The 18171-nt window shown below is 58.9% G+C and overlaps 1 protein-coding gene across 1 annotated transcript in view; it reads right to left on the bottom strand.

Annotated features, from left to right (window-relative positions):
* Positions 1–17305, bottom strand: part of LOC119109836 (band 4.1-like protein 5) — a 28622-nt gene extending 11317 nt beyond the window's left edge. Inside the window, 6 exon segments of the mRNA XM_037233589.1 lie at positions 4946–5066; positions 8002–8099; positions 10129–10207; positions 11059–11101; positions 15248–15352; positions 16874–17305. Coding sequence (XP_037089484.1) covers positions 4946–5066; positions 8002–8099; positions 10129–10207; positions 11059–11101; positions 15248–15352; positions 16874–17029 — 602 coding nt within the window. The 5' untranslated portion in view covers positions 17030–17305.
* Positions 17306–18171: the final 866 nt, after the last annotated feature.

Here is an 18171-nt window from a genome sequence, read left to right as displayed (position 1 = left end):
TTCCGCCGGACCTGCCGGCCTCAAACAAGCTCTCTGCACCGCCAGGCACAAAACCTCCGTAAACATTTATCAACCGGTTTAACGTGCTCAGGATCACACTACACATTTGTCGTCCGTCACCCAACGCATGTAGCGTCCACCGTGGGCCAACTGCCCAGTTATTCCTGGGAGTGCCAGCGGTGGACTGCGTGCAAACGGCGTTAAAACCTTATTAGTGATTGGACACGGCAAAACCTGCTTGCATGACACACGCTGCAACCGCGGAACCCTGCATAACGCTATGTGAAGGCTACGTTTCTTACTGCGTAACGGGCGCCCCAGCCGGAGCGCAGTTCGCCGCACAATAGACACGTCTCGTCAGCTCTTCATTCCGGCATAACGGAGAACACCGCTCAGAAGGTGACATACACCGCTCAGAAGGTGACGAACATCGGCCACCGCCTCCCGAGAGCGTCTCCAGTGTCGAATGATACGAGCAGAGGGCGTGGAACCCCGAGGGGAATCAAGTGTCGGATGGCATTGCCTTAGTACTGAAATCGAAAATAAACTTAAGTTTCAAGTCCGTGCACGCAAGAAATCTGAGGAAGAAATGCGGTGAACGTTCCGCTCACAATAGCAACTATCTCAGGCCCCAATTTGTGGGGTGCTTGAACTTGAATGCTTTTTGCTACCCTTTCCATCCTTGCTCAAATCGTAACGTCACTCGCCGTCAGGGCGCACCAGATGAGTAACCGGCTGAAAAGCACCAATCTATCACCCCTGCTACGCCGCCAGCTAAGCTGGTGGTGGCAGCCAAGACGTCTGGCACCAACACGGTGCCTGGCTATTCACGCATCGCTAAATGGCTGCAGGGAGGTGCCGCGGCCCGAGGCGTCCGCCAGTCCAGCAGCGCCGGCCGCCGGCGGCCCGGCAGCCGTGTGCTCACCAGAGGCCGCTCGCACGGCAGCGGTGACCGCCGGCCTGTTGGGCAAGCGGCACGTTCCCACCGGCCTGGGAGCGGCGTCGACCGGGAGCCTTGACACGCGAGTCGGCACCGCAGCGGCACAGACCCGCCCTCACTCCGCTCACAGTCAGACACGCCGAGACACGCCGAGACAGCGGCACCGCAGCGGCACAGACCCGCCCTCCCTCCGCTCACAGTCAGACACGTCGAGACACGCCGAGACAGCGGCACCGCAGCGGCACAGACCCGCACTCCCCTCGGTCACAGTCAGACACGCCGAGACAGCGGCGCCGCAGCGGCACAGACCCCCCCCCCCCCTCCCTTCGCTCACAGTCAGACACGCCAAGACAGCGATGCCGAGACAGCGGCACCGCAGCGGCACAGACCCGCCCTCCCTTCGGTCACAGTCAGACACGCCGAGACAGCGGCGCCGCAGCGGCACAGACCCCCCCCCCCTCCCTTCGCTCACAGTCAGACACGCCGAGACAGCGGCACCGCGGCGGCACAGACCCGCCCTCCCTTCGCTCACAGTCAGACACGCCGAGACGGCGGCACCGCAGCCACACAGACCCGCCCTCCCTCCGCTCACAGTCAGACACGTCGAGACAGCGGCGCCGCAGCGGCACAGACCCGCCCTCCCTCCGCTTACAGTCAGACACGCCGAGACAGCGGCACCGCAGCGGCACAGACCCGCCCTCCCTTCGCTCACAGTCAGACGCGCCGAGACAGCGGCACCGACCCGCCCTCCCTTCGCTCACAGTCAGACACGCCGAGACAGCGGCACCAGGCCGCTCGCAGACACGTGGAGACCGCCCCCGCTGCTCACAGACACGGTGAGACTGCGCCGCCGGCGGCAGACTCCCCCTCCTCCCAGCCAGTCCTCTGACTGATTTGACTCATTGACGGCCCAGCGTGGAACCTGCATCCGGCGGTCGGCCCATCCAGCTCTCAGCTAACGCTGAACTGTCGGCGCTCCACCCCACCCGAGCCCACGCGCGCGGACGCCACGGAGGCAGACAGCGCGTCGCCCAGCCGGCGAGGCGGGTGGACACGGGACACTGACGAACCCGTCCAGAGTCGGCGTGCGTCCACGGCCTGGCGCAGCACGGCTCGCTGCACGTCGGCCGGCCTCGGCCGGTGAACGCCATCGCCCACGTCACCGTGCCGGTGACGCCGGCGCGCCATTTTTAAAGCGCGCCGCCGCCGCCGGCAGTGCGCGCGGCGGTGACAAGGCCAGCCGACGGCCACAGGCCCGCCGCCGGCTGGCCCATTAACCGGCCCCGCGGGCCCGGGCCCGGGCGCGCGGCGGGCGGCATCGTTCCCACCGCGGCCACCGCCGCCGTACGCAGGCGCCGCTCCGCGTACACCGCGCACAAAGGAGGCGTGAGGCGCCCGCTGGCAGCAGCGGCGGAGGACGAGAGCACCGACCCCGCGCCGGTAACGTCTGCGTCGTGCGGCACGCGCGCGCGCGCACGGGCCGTCGCCAGGACGCGCCGACGCCGGCCCCAGTCGGCGGTGGCGGCGACAGGCTCGGTCTGGGGCCGCATTCACGGCGGCGTACGCCAAGGAACGCGCCGCTCCGTTTAAATGGGCCAGTGGCCAGGACGCGATCCTGACGACTGGTCGGAGCACGGACGCTCCAATCCAATGCGGCCTGTGTGGGAGATACAGGCTGATGAAGAGACCGGGACAAACAGCGAACGGAACGAGACGGCGCAAGAGGACGGGGAGAGTCAACGGGACAGCCCAACTTGCACAGGTCTCTAGCGTGCTCTGCTCACCAGGCTGGCGGGGGGGGGGGGGGGGGGGAGGAGGCGATGACAGAGGGCGGGGCCGTGACGTGACATCATCAGCGAATGGCACCTGTCATTACGGCCCATTACCGCCGTCCACTCGTCAGCGTTCGCGGTCGGCCCGGCCCGGTCAAGGGCCACCGGCTGTGGTTGGACGGCCACAGAGCAACGCTAGCTCGCGCCAGACAGCCATATAACAGCCACCGACCACCGACCGACCAGCCAGACAGCCATAGAGCGGACGTCTCCAGGTTCCACAAAAATTGTGCAATGCCAAAGCCCTGAAGCCTGACAAACGTCTCACGAGGCGCAAGACCACAATGAATTGGGCACTGATAGGGACGGAGCACGCGGTCGGGACTGGGCGTCATATTCAGCAGCTAATTGAAGCCGGCCGCCGCCGCCGCCGCCGTGTAGGGGCGCAGCACCTCGCCAGCCACGTGATGCCAAAATCAATGACGGCGCACCCAACAGGGGGAGAACGAGACGGCACTAATGAAAAGGTGCGGCGACACCGATAATCGATACGCCATGCAGGGAGACGGCAGCCAGAGCGGCCCCCCGACCGCCCGGCAGCGGCAGGCTGTCGTCACGCCAGCACGAGCGGGAAACATCCAGCACATGCATTTCGGCGGAGGCCTAAGGAAAACAGCCGCCGCGGTGGTGAAAGGACAGGATCTACGGAACAATGACACGGCGGTGACATCAGCCGATGAACTGCGCGCCTTCGCTGCGCGGCTGTGTGCAGCGGTGCGCGGCGGCGGCCGGCGTACACGGGGCGGCCCGTGCCGTGCCGTGGACTATCACCTGCTGACAGCCGCGTGACGGACCAGCGCTGCCGGTTCTCATCGGCTGGTCGGTCGGCGGCTGCGGTATCTCGCCGACCAGTTCCGCAGACCTGGCCCGGCGCCGTATCCGCCCGGACGCCGCGCCGCCGCCGTCCAGACGGCCGGCCCACTTCGTGCCGCGGATGCAGGCAGCGACGAGGAGCCGAGTAACGGTGCCGGGCGGCGGGCGCTCGGGCGGCGGGGCGCTCGGGCGGCGGGCGGCGGGCGGCGGGCGCGTGGCTCGCAACCTGCAGAGCCCCACCCCAGCCGGGACCGCCACGCGGCGGGACACAGCGCCGCGCGCTGGCAGTTTTTACCGGCCGGCCGGCCCGCCCGGCAAATCTAATTAGGGACGCGTTTTGATGCGGTCGGTCGGCGGCGGCGGCGGCGGCATCGTCCGCCGGCCACACAGGCACCGGCGACGCGCACGATAAACCTGTTATCGCAGCTGCCGGCACGACCGGCCGGCCGGAGGTAAACAGAACGCCGGCGCGACCACCAGCGGCGACAAGGCATGGACGCCGCCGGCTCCACTGCCGCCGTCCTCATGCCGGAGAGGAGTCATCTCAGCCAGGGTCCAGCGGAAGACCGCAGACACGTCCGCCAGCGGCGCGGCGCCGGCAGCACGTCCGGCACGCCAGTACCTGGAACATCCTGCCGGCAATCCCGGCCTGCCGGACCGGCCGCTCAGGCGCCGCGGCTTACCCGGCCGCCGGCCGGCGCGGCACGGCGCTGCGGCGGCCGACGCCGAATTTGGTCACGCCGGTCACAACAAAGACGGCGGGGGCGTTGCCGCCGACGGCGCGGCCGCGCCGGCGCGCTCCGTGACTGACAGGCGACCCCGGGCCGCAGGAGGGGCGCCGCTCTCCTGATGTCCGTCTGCTCCGTCTGGCTCGCGTCCACACCCCGCGGAGCGCGCAGGTGGACGGGCCGCGCCCCGCACCGGCCGCCGCCGCCCCGCCGCCGCCGCCGCCTCCCCGCCGCCGCCTAGCCAGCTATCCGCCGCCGGCGTCAGCACGCCGCCGGCTCTGGCACACGCGCGCTATCGGCGGCATCGTCTGCCGCGCTCAGCGGCCGCTGTCTGGGCCGATCGCGTGCGCGGCCCACTCGACCGTCGTCAATCCGTGCGGGCGACGGCGCCGCGGCGGCCGACCCCAGCGCCGGGCGCGCTGCACAGCCAGGCTTTCACCGGGCGGCGCCGTTCGGGGCACGTGCAGCGCCGGGTCGGCGAGGCGAACGGCGCGGCCAAAGAACGCCCGGCCGGCTGGCGCGGTCATAAATCGCGCCGTCAGCCGACCCTCGAGTCGTCGCCGCGCCGCGCCGCGGTCCGTCGTCTGCTGGGCTTGGCGCGGGCGGGTGACGCGTTCGGCGCCGGTACTCACGTCAGCGTCTTGTACTGCTCCAGCACGGCTTCCTCCATCTCCTCCGTCTGCTCCGGCACGAAGCGGAACTCGGAGATGGTGGCCGCCGAGTGCTCATCGGGATCGTAGTCGCCCAGCTCGGCTGAAATCGGGCGGCGGTTAGGGTGGTGGCGCGGTCAGATCGGGGTCACGGCGGTGGGCAAAGCGATGGTCAGGGCGGCGGACGGGGAGGCCGTCAGGGCAGAGAGCTAAGGACCCGACCTTTGCAGCCATCCACACCAATAATTGTCCCTCTTGAGCCAGTGCGGCTGTCTGAACTAACACCCTCGTCACTTTGGCTTGGTATGACTGCACAGGTCGGTTCCGGGACAACCGGTCAGCGCTGGCCCACGGCGCCACGCGCCGTCGGGGGCCCCTGACGCGTCACGCGGTCACGGCCTCACCATGGTCACACCGGTCCACCAGGAGTGGAGGTCAGGCGGGGGTCAGGGCGTCCGGTGAAGAGGAGTCCGTCCCCATCGCGCCCCGTTACCGGGCGGCGCTGGCAGCTTTACAGCCCGATGCTGTCCCTTATGATCAGACGAAAAAATAGGACCGATTGCCCTGCACCCGACCGGCCTACGTACAGGGGTCGCTTTGGAAGTAATACAAAGCCCTGGACTGAACACAATCTGAAAATAGCCAAGTGCCGCGTTTCAGGTTTGACTACTACAGCGTTACAATTTTCGGAAATGCTGTGGACCGGCGTTTAATTACCGCCAATTCAGTGCCTGATTACAACAAAAATACCATTCAAACTATAATTACTTTACTCCGAATAGGTCGCTGAACTGGCTATCAAAATCCTTATGTAGCAATTGTCCGCAATTTTCGTCGGCCCGACTGGCTGGCTGCCGGCGGCGAGGCGCCGGCGGGCCATAACGCAGCGTCCCTGACACCCAGCCGTCCATCCGGTTGGCTGCAGGACGTGCCGGAACGGGGTCAGCCATGCGCCCCTCCCCACCGCACCCAACCGGGTCAGAGACGGGCCATGGCAGCTCTCGCCGTCCCCATACCGCGGCAGTCAGGCGGCACACCCTCCGCCCTCCGCTCTGGCGCCAGCCGAGCGACGCCTCCTCTGCTGCAGCCGTACACGGCCCGCCGCCATTCAAACCCCGTCGCAGCCCTCTCCATCCGTACCACACTCCCCTGGACACTGCAGTCACGGTGGAGTTCTCATGGGTCGTTCCCTGTTCATCGTCCCCCGGCGCGCCCCAGACACGCGGCAGAGTACCCCAACATGAAACCATGGCCGTTTAGTGGCCCTAGACACCAGAATGTGTTCAGACCGAAAACCTGTGTAACGATTTTTTGCGATCTTATCGGTCCCAAAATACCAAGATGCAGTGTGAGCTTCGCAGACCGTTTTGTCCGACAGACAGGAATCAATTTCGTTGATTCCGCCTCAGATATGGCGGGCACGGATGTTGGAATGTTCCTACATCAACGTTCGCAGAAATTAAGCACAATCTGAATTACGGAGGTGAAATTTTATTGTTACGTAAATGTGGAGAGCATGCAATTTCAATGCTGCCAAGCGGAGTTGCGCAGTCAGCAATCGTGAGAACCTTAAAAGGAAGAACGATTGTCTAATGGCATCAGTCTCCAAACGGCGCCATTTCGCATGCCAGTGGGGCAGTGACGAGTGAGTACGCCTCCATGGCGCTTGTCAAAGCCCAGGCCTGCTATTTTAGGCTTTCGCAAAGGACAGGCACGGAATTGGCAGGGCGCGTAGCTGCATTTTAGCGGGGTGCTGCAAGATGTATTTAGTTGCAGTATGCATACGAAAGCGTTGAACAGTGCGTGTGGTGGCAACAGGTTTAGACTCCCCAAAACTAGCGTAGGGGTGTGTGATACAGCACTTGCACAACTACCAAACCGGTCCTGGCAAGCGGCGCAAAAGCAAAGAGCGCCTGTAATATGTCGTGTTCAATGATCATTAATAGAACTTCCCATTCCGTCTAAAAGCAAAGCGATGCCATTGCAGATGTCCCCAGCACACATGTTTCGTATGGTAATGAGCCTCACAAAAAAAACATTTTAATTACGCTTATAGACGGTCGAAGCATATCCCCTTCATTCATTTGAGCTCTCTTTTGCCCAAAGTTTATTCTCTTTGCGCTGCAATTCTTTCGTACACATTTCGCTCCAGCACGGACGCTGCAAGGGGTGGGTAAAACACAGTAGTGTGTCAACTGTGGTGACATGACAGTTCACAGTGCTGAGGTCTAGGACAAAACGCACCGGTGACAATATTTCCGATGGTCAGAATCCATCCAGTCAGATCAGGATTTCTACTGGTCCCCCCCTCCCCCGAAATCAAGGCGAGAACACGTTTCTGGTAGGCCAATCCTTGTAATGCCGTCCTTGACGGGCCACGTGTTACACCGGCGCTGTATCCGCGTTATTTCCCCAGTTCCCAGCCCATAACCCCACGTTCAGCACATTCGGCTCACGCGGGCGAGGTGTGGATATACCCAAAATGCTTCCTCACACGTCAGCGACCATGAGAAAAGTCCATCGAACCCGATGGAGGCGGCCCTCCCTGCCTCCAGTCCCCCACCTCTCCGCCCCGGTGGTGTTTGTTGCGTGATGGGGACGCCGACCACAGGGCCCGGGCTCCGTCGATAATATGACGGGACGACATACGAAGGTCTCATGTCGGGGTCCCACGGGAAGACACAGCGGACACCGTCGGGGGACGATGCCACTGGGGCCGCCGCTGGGCTCACTGGCTGCGAACGCCTACTGCCGCTGACGTCTCACGCCACAGCCAACGCACGCGAGCCACACGCCGAGCGATGCTGGATCGAGCCCGTCCCATCGACCCCAATCATATGCATCAGGGTCATGACGAAAGAGGCACCAAACAGATCGAGGACTCCGGATCGGAGGGTTGCGTTATGTCAGGCCGGTCTAGGTAAGATAATCAAAGCACCAATCCCGCCGTTATCCAGCATGAATAATGCGAGGCGACCGGCCTTCTGGCGCCATAAGCAGGCAGTGTGCTGGCCAGTCGGGCCCCTGTCGGCACTCACACTGCACGCATAGGGCGGCCAGCTGCACAGCCGTCTCCTGCGGGCACTCCAGCTGGCCCGACAGCAGGTCCTGCTTCAGCTGCAGGAAGAACAGGTACCTGCAACGGACGGCGCCCGGTTACTGGGGGCGGTGGCAGCCTTCGGAGGCGCAGCCCGGCGACAGCGGCCGCCCGGTCCCCGACCCTAACGCCGCCGCGCCGCCGCGCCGCCGCGCCGCCGCGCCGCCGCCGCGCCGGCTGCGTACATCACGCCGCCGCGGGCCCGGCCGCTTGACATTTCGACCCCGGCCGGCGGCGGGCGGACGGCGGGCCGGCGCAGGCGCGGCCTACGCGCTCGGCGGGCGAGCGGCACGCGCGCCGCCCGGCTCAGCGCCGAGCGGCGCGCCGCCGCTGCAGACAGGGCGGTGCCGTGTGAAGGCGGGCATCGAGCAGCCGTCCGTCTGGCGGGGACGACACCGGTTTTGCCAGTCTGCCGGCCGCACCGGGCGGCGCAGGGCCCGGTGACGGCCACGTCGCCTTTGTGCCGGTTGGGCGCGACGGCAGCGGGCGCCGGGCACGCCACGGTAAGCGCGCGCGCGGGCCGCACGGCGCGGAGGCGCGCCGGCCGGCCTGCGCGCGGGCGGCGCGGCTCCGGTCGACCTGGCCCGTCGCGGCCGCGTCACCGTTACCGAGCGCGCCGCGGCCGCCCTCACTCGCCAATTACAGGAATTAGCCGGGGTCCGGGGCTGACGGCCCGCCTGTCGCCAGACTGGAGCGGCCACCACAGCTGGAGCTGGCGGGCGCGCGGGGCGCGTGCAGGGACCTCAGGGTGCACGGCATGCGAGGATGGCACGCTGGGCCAAACGCTTCAGGTCATCGGCAGGACATTACATCGACAGTGCCACAAAGGAAGGCAGGTCATCTCCATGAAGAGCGAGCTGTTCTGGAGGGAGCTGTTCTTACAGGCGCGAACCAATGACAGGAACGTGAATTTATGGGCACTCGTGACTGGAGGACCCATCTGAGCCCACTGCATGGGGCAGTAGGCTCCCTAGATCCCGTACGTCCTATAAAGATCAAAGCCGGAGTATCCCCCGGTTTACGGTTTTCTGGAGAGCCAGCGAATGGGCGGCAGTGGAGCTTCGGGACATCGGACAGCGTGACTCGCAGGAAAAGGTGACGGCTACATCGCTTTTGTCAGTTGGTTCCACAGCCCAACCACGACAAACACAGGTTCGCATGTTTGGAAACTTGAAATGCACGCTTGGCAACACTTCACAGAATACACAAAACAGTCACATAAATTCGGGAAGAAGCTTTGAACAAGAACGGCGCCTGATTTTCAGGCTAAGATGTTTGAGAACCTTCAACTAATGCCATGGCAGGATTGCACGCAAGACTAATGACTGCCAGTATTCGACGGTATCATTCGCCATTTCTGGCTGTTTCGCCTAGATCGCACATATCGTTGCAAGAAGCAATAAATGTCTGGGCGTTTTATAAGCTAGTGGGCTCCGTCCCACCCCGAACAATAACAGGACGCCGAGGAAAACCTGCGCCAATGTCTGGCACAGTGTGACGTGGTAGTATCCACGCTCGAACGCAACAAAATATTCGACACGGACGGTCACGAACAACTGCGGCGATGCAATGACGCAAGGCACGCAACACGGCGTGCCAATCACGCTGTAAAAAGATCAGCACGCACCTGCAGGCACTATGCTCAGGGCATAATAAGTGGCATTACGCGCGCAACGACTATATATCACTCAGCCACAAGGGACGTCTCGAAGCAAGCCCGACAAACGAGTGAGTGAAGCAGCTCGCGGCACCAAAAACGCACACACAGCTTGGCATGGGGCCTAGCCCCACGAGCGAGACGAGAAGCACCGACAGTGGCCAATGAACTGACGCCGTGTGGCGATCAACCTACAGCACCATGCCGGGTTTGCGGGCCGCGACCTGGCGGTGCGGGCGGGCGGGCCTCTCACCGAACTGGCGGTGCGGGCGGGCGGGCCTCTCACGACCTGGGGCGGTTGCGGGCGGGCTTCTCACCGACCTGGCGGTGCGGGCGGGCGGGCTCTCACGACCTGGGGCGGTGCAGGCGGGCCCTCTCACCGGACCTAGCGGGTGTCGGCGGGCCTCTCACCTGGTCAGCTCCTCCCGCAGGTTGTTGGGCTCGGACGAGTAGAACTTGATCCGCAGCCGCAGCGTGAACGGCGGCCCGACTGAAACACGGCGCCCGTCAGCTAGCCCCCGTCACCGGACTCCGTCCGCCCTGGCGGCGGGAGGGGGCAGCCCCCCTCCCCTGTACACACGGCAGGGAGGGACGGGGACAAGCCGTTGACACGGCACAGGCAATGCGGGTCCACTGCCTTGCCTTGACCGGTATGCTGGTATTGGTAGGGAAGTATGCGGCAAAGAACAAACGGAAACACGCCGTAGAATGATGACAACCGGATATGGTTTAAAATTTTGCGACACTCGCCAACCATAGCACCGTGATCCTGGGCACCAGCGTCCACAAGAAATAGTCCCACGATTATTTCGTCGCAAACCACTTGCCACTGTAAGAACAGAGAAACCAGGCAGTCAACCATGCAGACGAACGAGCCGTTTGGCCACCTCTGAACAAACAGGCTGACGAAAATGCTGGCAGCGCGGTGTCGCCAACCCGAGAACGGAGTGACGGACGGCCATCTGTACCCGTCCAGGGCCCGAGGGAGGGACAGCTGAACAGATGAGCAGACGGCGACCGGGGCCGCCGCCGTGGTGACAGGGCGCCGCTGCCGCTCAGCGCGGCGCGCAGCCGGCCAGTAGCGCGCGCCAGCTGACCATAACTACAGGCGTCTGGTGCCGCGGAGCCCGGCGACCTTCGCTCGCGGCACGTGCGCTGTAGCTGGCAGCACACGGGCCGTGCACCAGCCGGACAAACCGGACCAAGGTAAGGAGACAGGCAGACCTCTTCACGTACCCGACAGACGGTTATACCAACACCCGCGGTACGAGCGTGAGACAATAACACGTGCTTAGTTTGAAAACTGCTGCACCGTGCATTTAAGCACACGATTACACTTACTTTTGACTTGTTTCCGGACTTGTTTCGTCGGGTCCAACCAGTGCTGCAAGGGGAAAATGGCCGTAAGCTTCGTGCGCGCTAAATGCGAGTAGCTAACTTTAACCATAAGACATTCCGAGCGCGCAGCGTGCTAGACTGGTCATAATACACGTTGGTAGGGACACCCACTAATACCACCAGAAGCCATTCCTGGGTGCATCATCTGGCATGAAGAACAGTCCTATCGACAGTACCCCGCATGCATACAACATCCAACCAATGCGACAGATGTACCGAGATGGTAGATATTACGGCTTGTATCCATATAAAAATGGACGGAAATGATGACTATCACATTCACGACACGTAAAATAGGTGATGACAACACAAACTGGAGCACCCCGTGCTGCCAAATTACTAGCAGGAACGAAGGCATGGCGATAGTCCTGAGTTCGAATTAGAGCGGTTTCCGGGATTGCTGTTCCCATCGCCTCGACTAAACACCGATGGGATCAATAAACGAGTGTGCCGGCGCATTCCCACGGGAAAATGCGTGACAACAAACCCTCCATTAATGTCACGCAAGGGAACGAAATCCCTATTATAAAGCACAATCAGATGCGAAGGACTCGCATGTGGTCTTCGTGATGTCGATGGGCTTCAAACACGCTAGCCCACTCTTAAATACACGAGAGCAATATCATAACAATCATCGCTTTAACAACTGGAGAATGAAATGGCGATGCCTGGCTTCCTTTTTATATACAATAAGACCACCTGTATACATTTCGACAAAAACCGGCACAGAGGGTCCGATCTAGAGCGGAGTCCAATAAGCGCCGACCGATCATCCATGGCGGAGGCGACGCGCCAGGCCGGCCGCCGCTGAGCCCAAGAGCAGCTCGTGCCGGCCCGACGCCGGGCGGAGGGCGGCCGCAGCTGTGGCGCGCCGCGGCACGTGACGGGCGCCGCGGCTGGCCGTCACGGAGTCGGCGCACGCGCCAACCGCAGCACGCTTGGCCGAGGGTCCGAGGCACGGCCGGGTCGGCACCGGCCGGCCCGGCCCGGCAGGGTCGTCCGCCGCTGAGACTGCAGTCAGGCGTCGCAGCGGTTGAACGTGTGTGGCCCACCGCGTGCGCCAGCGGGTCCGCCCGCCGCCACTCCACCGCCTCTACGGACGCCGTTGGTCGCGCCTGGCTCCCAGACTGCCGAAGTACGTGCAGGAAATGTGGCGAAGAAAGGTCGCAGCGTTGTAAAAAGGCATCTTAAACGGTTGCCGAGCTCGGGTCAATAAAGATGAACACCTGACGGGTGGGATCGGGAGAACTAGCTGACCATGCACGAGGGCGAAGCTGGCAACCAATCAAAGCACAGAGATTCCGCACCAGATTTGCCAGAAGCTGACTGAGCATGTGGTTTGTGGGCTCCAGCCAGCCTCAGCGGATTGAGAGCCGCGCGGACAGTAAGGAAGCCACATCGTTCTCAGCCCAGAGCGCGCGCCAGGAGCAACGCCCTGTGGTCCAGCGTGGCGGGCTGGGCGCACGCACACAGAACTGGTTGGCGGTAAGATTTGTGTGTGTGTGGGGGGGGGGGGGGGGAGGCTATCGTTCCTTGGGGGCGCGGAAGCGATATGTGCATGGCATCTGTTCAGTTCTAAATTGGCAACCAGGGTTTCTGACATTAGACTCGCTTTTTTCTGACGTTTAGGGACCTCAATCCAGGAGCGTAAAGTGGGCAGTTATTGCTATAATCCGAGAGGGGAGACAAGCACAGTTCGTCCATTGCTAATGTCGGATGTCTACAAGTTTGTCATCTTGAAGACAAATCATTCAGTTACGAAGATTTGATTTGATTATACAATGTCGCTTCACGTTAGCAAAGCGCACATAAGCGTCACTCAGTTCTCCAAGATTAAAACCATCAGGATGCTGAATTTCGTCAACGGTGTTACATATTTCGCCAGTACAGAACATACCTGGATGCCATATTTTTTATTTGAACGAACTTTGTGCAGTGTTGCAGGCATAGCTTATTCCGAATAACCTGGGGAAGCTATCCCACTCGAGGAGCTCTACATCCACCAAGAGCTTGCACCCACGCTTTTATTGAAAGATTAACATGTCACGCACGACAGCTGCGTGGCCGTCCTCGTTTCGGACAGCTCTCTTGGCCGTTTGCCAGCTGGCCGCCCATGGTCGGCCACGTGAGCGTGGCTTCGGGGCGTGATGCCGCACCAAGTCGCACATTCAACAGCGTCCGAAACTCCAACTATTGAGCTACAGGACCGGCGGCATGATCGTGCTGTTAGAGGCCGTCCCACGCTGGCCACTTTTTGCTGCGTTGCGATGCGATGCGATGCGATGCGATGCGATGCGATGCGATGCGATGCGACGCGACGCGACGTCATGCAATGTTAAGCGGAACTGAAGAGTAACGTAACTGTCAAAATCATGCGCACATTGACATAAACAAACCACCCGCGACAAACCTCATCGAGTCAAGATGTCCTCAAAGTTTTCATCTGTCAAGAAGCGGAGTTCCGTTCGTCTGATACATAGATGGCAGCGTGGGGCGCTTCACAGAATGCTACTGGTTGCGGCGTTATGATACTGTTCAGTTCTGTCCCGCCTTGTATCTCATCACAAAGCTGCGCAACGAAAAGTGGCCCGTGTGGGGCGGCCTTGGCGCTCGTCGGGTCCAGGCTTACCAGTATACGACATGTGTTGTATATCGATAGGTCAGTGATCCCTTCCGGTATGACTGGCTATTCGCGTGTGTATCAATGTTTGCCTGATTGTAAGAGATGCACAGGGCAGGCCAGGGCACGCCGCATTACTGGAGCCAGCCCAGACCGCAATCGTGGCCTGCCCGCGCAGAAAGGTTCAATTCATCTATTAAAACATCGCTTTGTTCCTTCCCTCGACTGGTAAGCCGCGACCCTAAAAAACAAAACAATGGAAGTCCAGACAACATGTATCAGTAAGATGAAGGATGTTACAGGCATGCCGCTACCTAGGTGGACTGTCAACGACCGGCGCAGCAGCCTCCTGTGAGCCGAGTGAATGACAAGAGGACTCACCGGCTCATTCACATCCTACTTTTGGTCAATACACCCATTCTCTAGGACCTTCCAATCGCAAGTATACATTTCGACCACAAATACCGCAACCTATTCTCCCGCAATGCCGAGGTAAATCGCACGAACAGTGCCAACCGCCTTGCGACAAAAGTGCATCTCAGCTTTCGCCACACAAAGGTGTCTGAACTCAGCGTACACTGAAGCGGAGATGAACACAATTACATGAGAAATCACGAACTTTGTCCAAGAAAGAAACAAGTCGCCACAAATTATACCCGCAATCGTCACACTAAATGGCATAACGGGCTGTCGCATTTCGTGAGGTCGTTTTCAGTTTGCTGGTCGTTTACATATGGGTCTGTGAAAACATACCGGCCGCGTCGAATACCAAACGGGAAATTTAGCGGCGCACGTCGGGCATGGGACGGTGGGCTGAAAGTTCCCTGTCCCACCATTTGCATCCGAAAGACATCCGCCTATCAGCTGGAACGCTGAAACTACGTCCAACTGGCCAACCGCAAATAGCTGAAGGTAATCACACTCACTGGTAAGGGCACAAAGCATGCAACCAGTGCACGTCTCGTGGTCCCAAAATTATTTCAGGACCATTTTAGGCTTGTGAGTCAGGGCAATCAGCATCGAATCGCAGCATCGGTGACATTGGCTTACATGAACAAAGCTCCACCTCAACTGACCATATTTACCGGACATGGGATATTCCAGGCGGGACTTTTGAACCTTCAAGGGAACGTCAGACTACCTTCTCCAAAATCCTGCGAATTTAGATCAAATGCTTGCGAAATCGCCAAGCGTCTGATGCAAAAATCATGGTTCAGGGGGGGGGGGGGGAGGCCTATCACCCCCCCCCCACGCTCCATCCCTGACCTACCATCATATGGTTTATTTTCGCTTCCAGCCATAGATCCCAAAGTTTACCTAGCGTCCCTACACCAACCTTCAACTAGTATGACGCCGATCACCGCCAGACATCTGTAAGTAGGCAGCCTGAATACCCGGCAGGATGAGCGGAAGTGGTTGTTTTGATATTACTCATCACCGCCGTCTGTGTACCGCCCACGGCTTAGAGGCATCCGCTTTCGGCAGGCAAGGCCGTCGCCGCCGCCGACCCACCTGCACGTGATTGTGGTCGGTGAACTGCAGGCCGAAGTAATCCTTCTCGATGAGGTCCAGCGAGTAGAACACCTGGTCACAGAGGCCGGCGCCCAGCTCCTTTTTCTGTGGCGCAGAAGGCGGCCAGCGTCATCAGTCGGCGCGGACTGGTCAGATGCCCCAGCCTTTTCCAGGATTGTCAGGTGGGAGCAGTGCCGAGCCCGTGGCAATGCCACTGGACTGCCCAGCACACAGGGTGGTGGTGGTGAAGGTGGCAGAACCCACTAGACTGCAACTGCTCAGCTGATACACCACCAAAGTGAAGTCAGAGGGGGCAGCCTGGTGAATGCAGGATGGGTTGTCAATGTCATAGGGGTTTAGCAATGCTTTCAGCTGCTAATGATTTATGACATCCACTGACTGTTCTGCTGGCAGGAGCTGTGAATTGCATCACGAGCGAGCTACATTTAACCTGCAAAATCTGAATGGTTTAGCAGGCATAATGGTCAAAGCCAGGAACAGCATTTCATCCCTCAAGGTCCAGACTATCTGTGTGTATTTACAGGCTATGGACCAATAGTTCCCCTCTCCTTGCACAAGGCACTTTGTCATGCAGAATCCACAAAGACTGGTAAACAGATCATACCAAATTTTGAAAAGGTGACTTTGTGGCAATATTGCCACTCTATTATCAGAGTGCAGTGGACTCCAGCATTTTGCTGATGTCCCTGGATGACCTGCAGACTGATCTTATCATGTATTGCCCTTGTGTGTAATATTCTACAATATTGCTTCTGCATGTTAAGCCTGAAATTATGTGAAAAGGCTGCATTTAATAAAATAACATCAAGCTTCAAGACCAGAAAAAGACCACTGCACAAGACAAAGAACATGATATCAACAAATTTTTAGTAGCTATGAACAATTCGGGCGTTCTATTTTTGCTAAGTAGCTGAGAGTTGGACGGCACCCAAGTCTACAAAGTCCATGCGTAATGATTATAAAATTACATGCTTAAGGTAATATAGCAAAAAAGATAACACAGTAGGATTAGATAATACAACTTAAGATTTCAAATGTCACTTTTAAAATGAACCTCAGCAAAAAAGCCAGACACTTGAACACTGGGCTAATATAACAGAGCTCTCATACTGGCCTTATGTGGTATGCCACATCAAGAAGAGGCCAGTCTGGGAGCCAACAAATGGGCTGTTTCTTCCAGATGTGAAAATCCCTTCACATAATCTGCCAACATTGCTACATGCCACAAAAAAAATCTGGCTGAGTGCACATATGAGCCTGATTTAACTTCAGCTAATTAGGGAAACTCTGATAAGATACCAGGCCTGTTTCCATACAGGCTTTGGTTCATGCAACCAGATGTAAATGAAACAGGTGACATCAACCACTGGCCTGGACCCACTACCTACTATGCCAAACTGAAGCTACCTCAAACACCTGGGTCGTGCACCTGACATCTGTCAGATGACTAGCTAGGCACAAGATCAGCAGGTGCATCACCAGACAGCCACTGATGCTAATTCAGCTGGTAAAAAACTTGAATGAAGTACTGACACCTGCCAACTTCATCTCTACAAGATGTGAATCTCTGTTTATGGCTACATCATCGATAAACCATATACTTACTGGCAGTTCAACAGATATGTCCGTCCCATCCAAAAGCAGGACCTTGCAGGGGAGCACATGCTTGTTGTATTTCGCAGCATTCTGGTCATTTAGACCATTGGCATCCAGGCGCTGAGCTGCGCGACCCTTATGTCGCTTACTGAAGAACTTCAGCATGGTATTTTCGAGATACCGCTCAAGCTAAAATATCACATATTAACAGCTAAAATCACCAGCACTCCGGCTCTCGCTGCGCGTCCCCCGTCCGCGGCGGGCTCATCAGCACTAGACATGCGCGAGGCCACTTCGCCGAGGTTGCTCCACACTGAAAAAGCGCCAGCTTCGGCCGCTTCTGTTCAATGTTTATACTGAAGAAACACAACAGCAACGCCGCACCAGATCGTTTCACCTCTATGGCAGCACAAGCGGATCCCCAGCCACAGCGGCGGCATTCCTCGGTCAACTGTTGCACAGGTGCCTCGAATCGAATGGCGTCAACCACAGCCGGGCCTCGAAATGGGAAGCGGTGCTCCAATGTCAAAGCAGGGTTACTGCAGCTAAATTCGGATGGCGCCTCGTTGGTGGCTGGATTGAGTCTTGATCTTTTTCGTTTTTTGTTGGTAAAAATTCCTATTTTAGTAAAAATTCAAGATTTTATATTAAGATAAGGGAATTTTTAATTGATAGCCAGCAAAAAAACTGCCTGGTTTCCTGCACCTGCTGATCAACAGCGAGACATTTAGTAAACCCATTCTCCATGGATGGAAAAGTACTTACCTGATGTCATAACGCATTGCGCCTATGTGGGTCCGCGACTTCATCGCACATGAGAAAATTGTCTGCAAAACACACGGCTGTTGTCACAGTACTTGTGCCGTCAACATATTAAAGGTCGCAGGTTGGGAAATATTGTTTGGTGAGGCAGATATATACAGGTCGTGTTGGGTGCTGGGATGCACGGAGGAGAGGGACGACAAAACCAACCTTATTTACCCTCCTGACCTTGAGTCCAGTTAAATCTGGATTTCTACTGCTTCTTTTCGCTGTTGGGTGACAGAAATTTGGTCCACAACACTGATAGCCCAATAACTTCGCTTACATTTTGTGTTGCCCGTCAGCGGCCGTTCAAAAACTAAATACCTGTCGTGCGCATTCACTTGCACACTTCTCACGAGATAAGAAGCAGAAAGTGTCTTAAATGTTGGTTAAATCTTATTGCCCAAAATTATCTTCAGGGCATCATTAGGAAAAACTGGTAGCGAAAAGCAGCCAAAACAGCGCAAATAGTGACCTGCCATGAGTTAGCGAACTGAATTTAC

Source organism: Pollicipes pollicipes, unplaced genomic scaffold, assembly GCF_011947565.3.
Source record: "Pollicipes pollicipes isolate AB1234 unplaced genomic scaffold, Ppol_2.1 Scaffold_7231;HRSCAF=8579_pilon_pilon_pilon, whole genome shotgun sequence".
NCBI classification, from domain to species: domain Eukaryota; kingdom Metazoa; phylum Arthropoda; class Thecostraca; order Pollicipedomorpha; family Pollicipedidae; genus Pollicipes; species Pollicipes pollicipes.
This window is presented reverse-complemented; position numbering and strand designations above follow the sequence as displayed.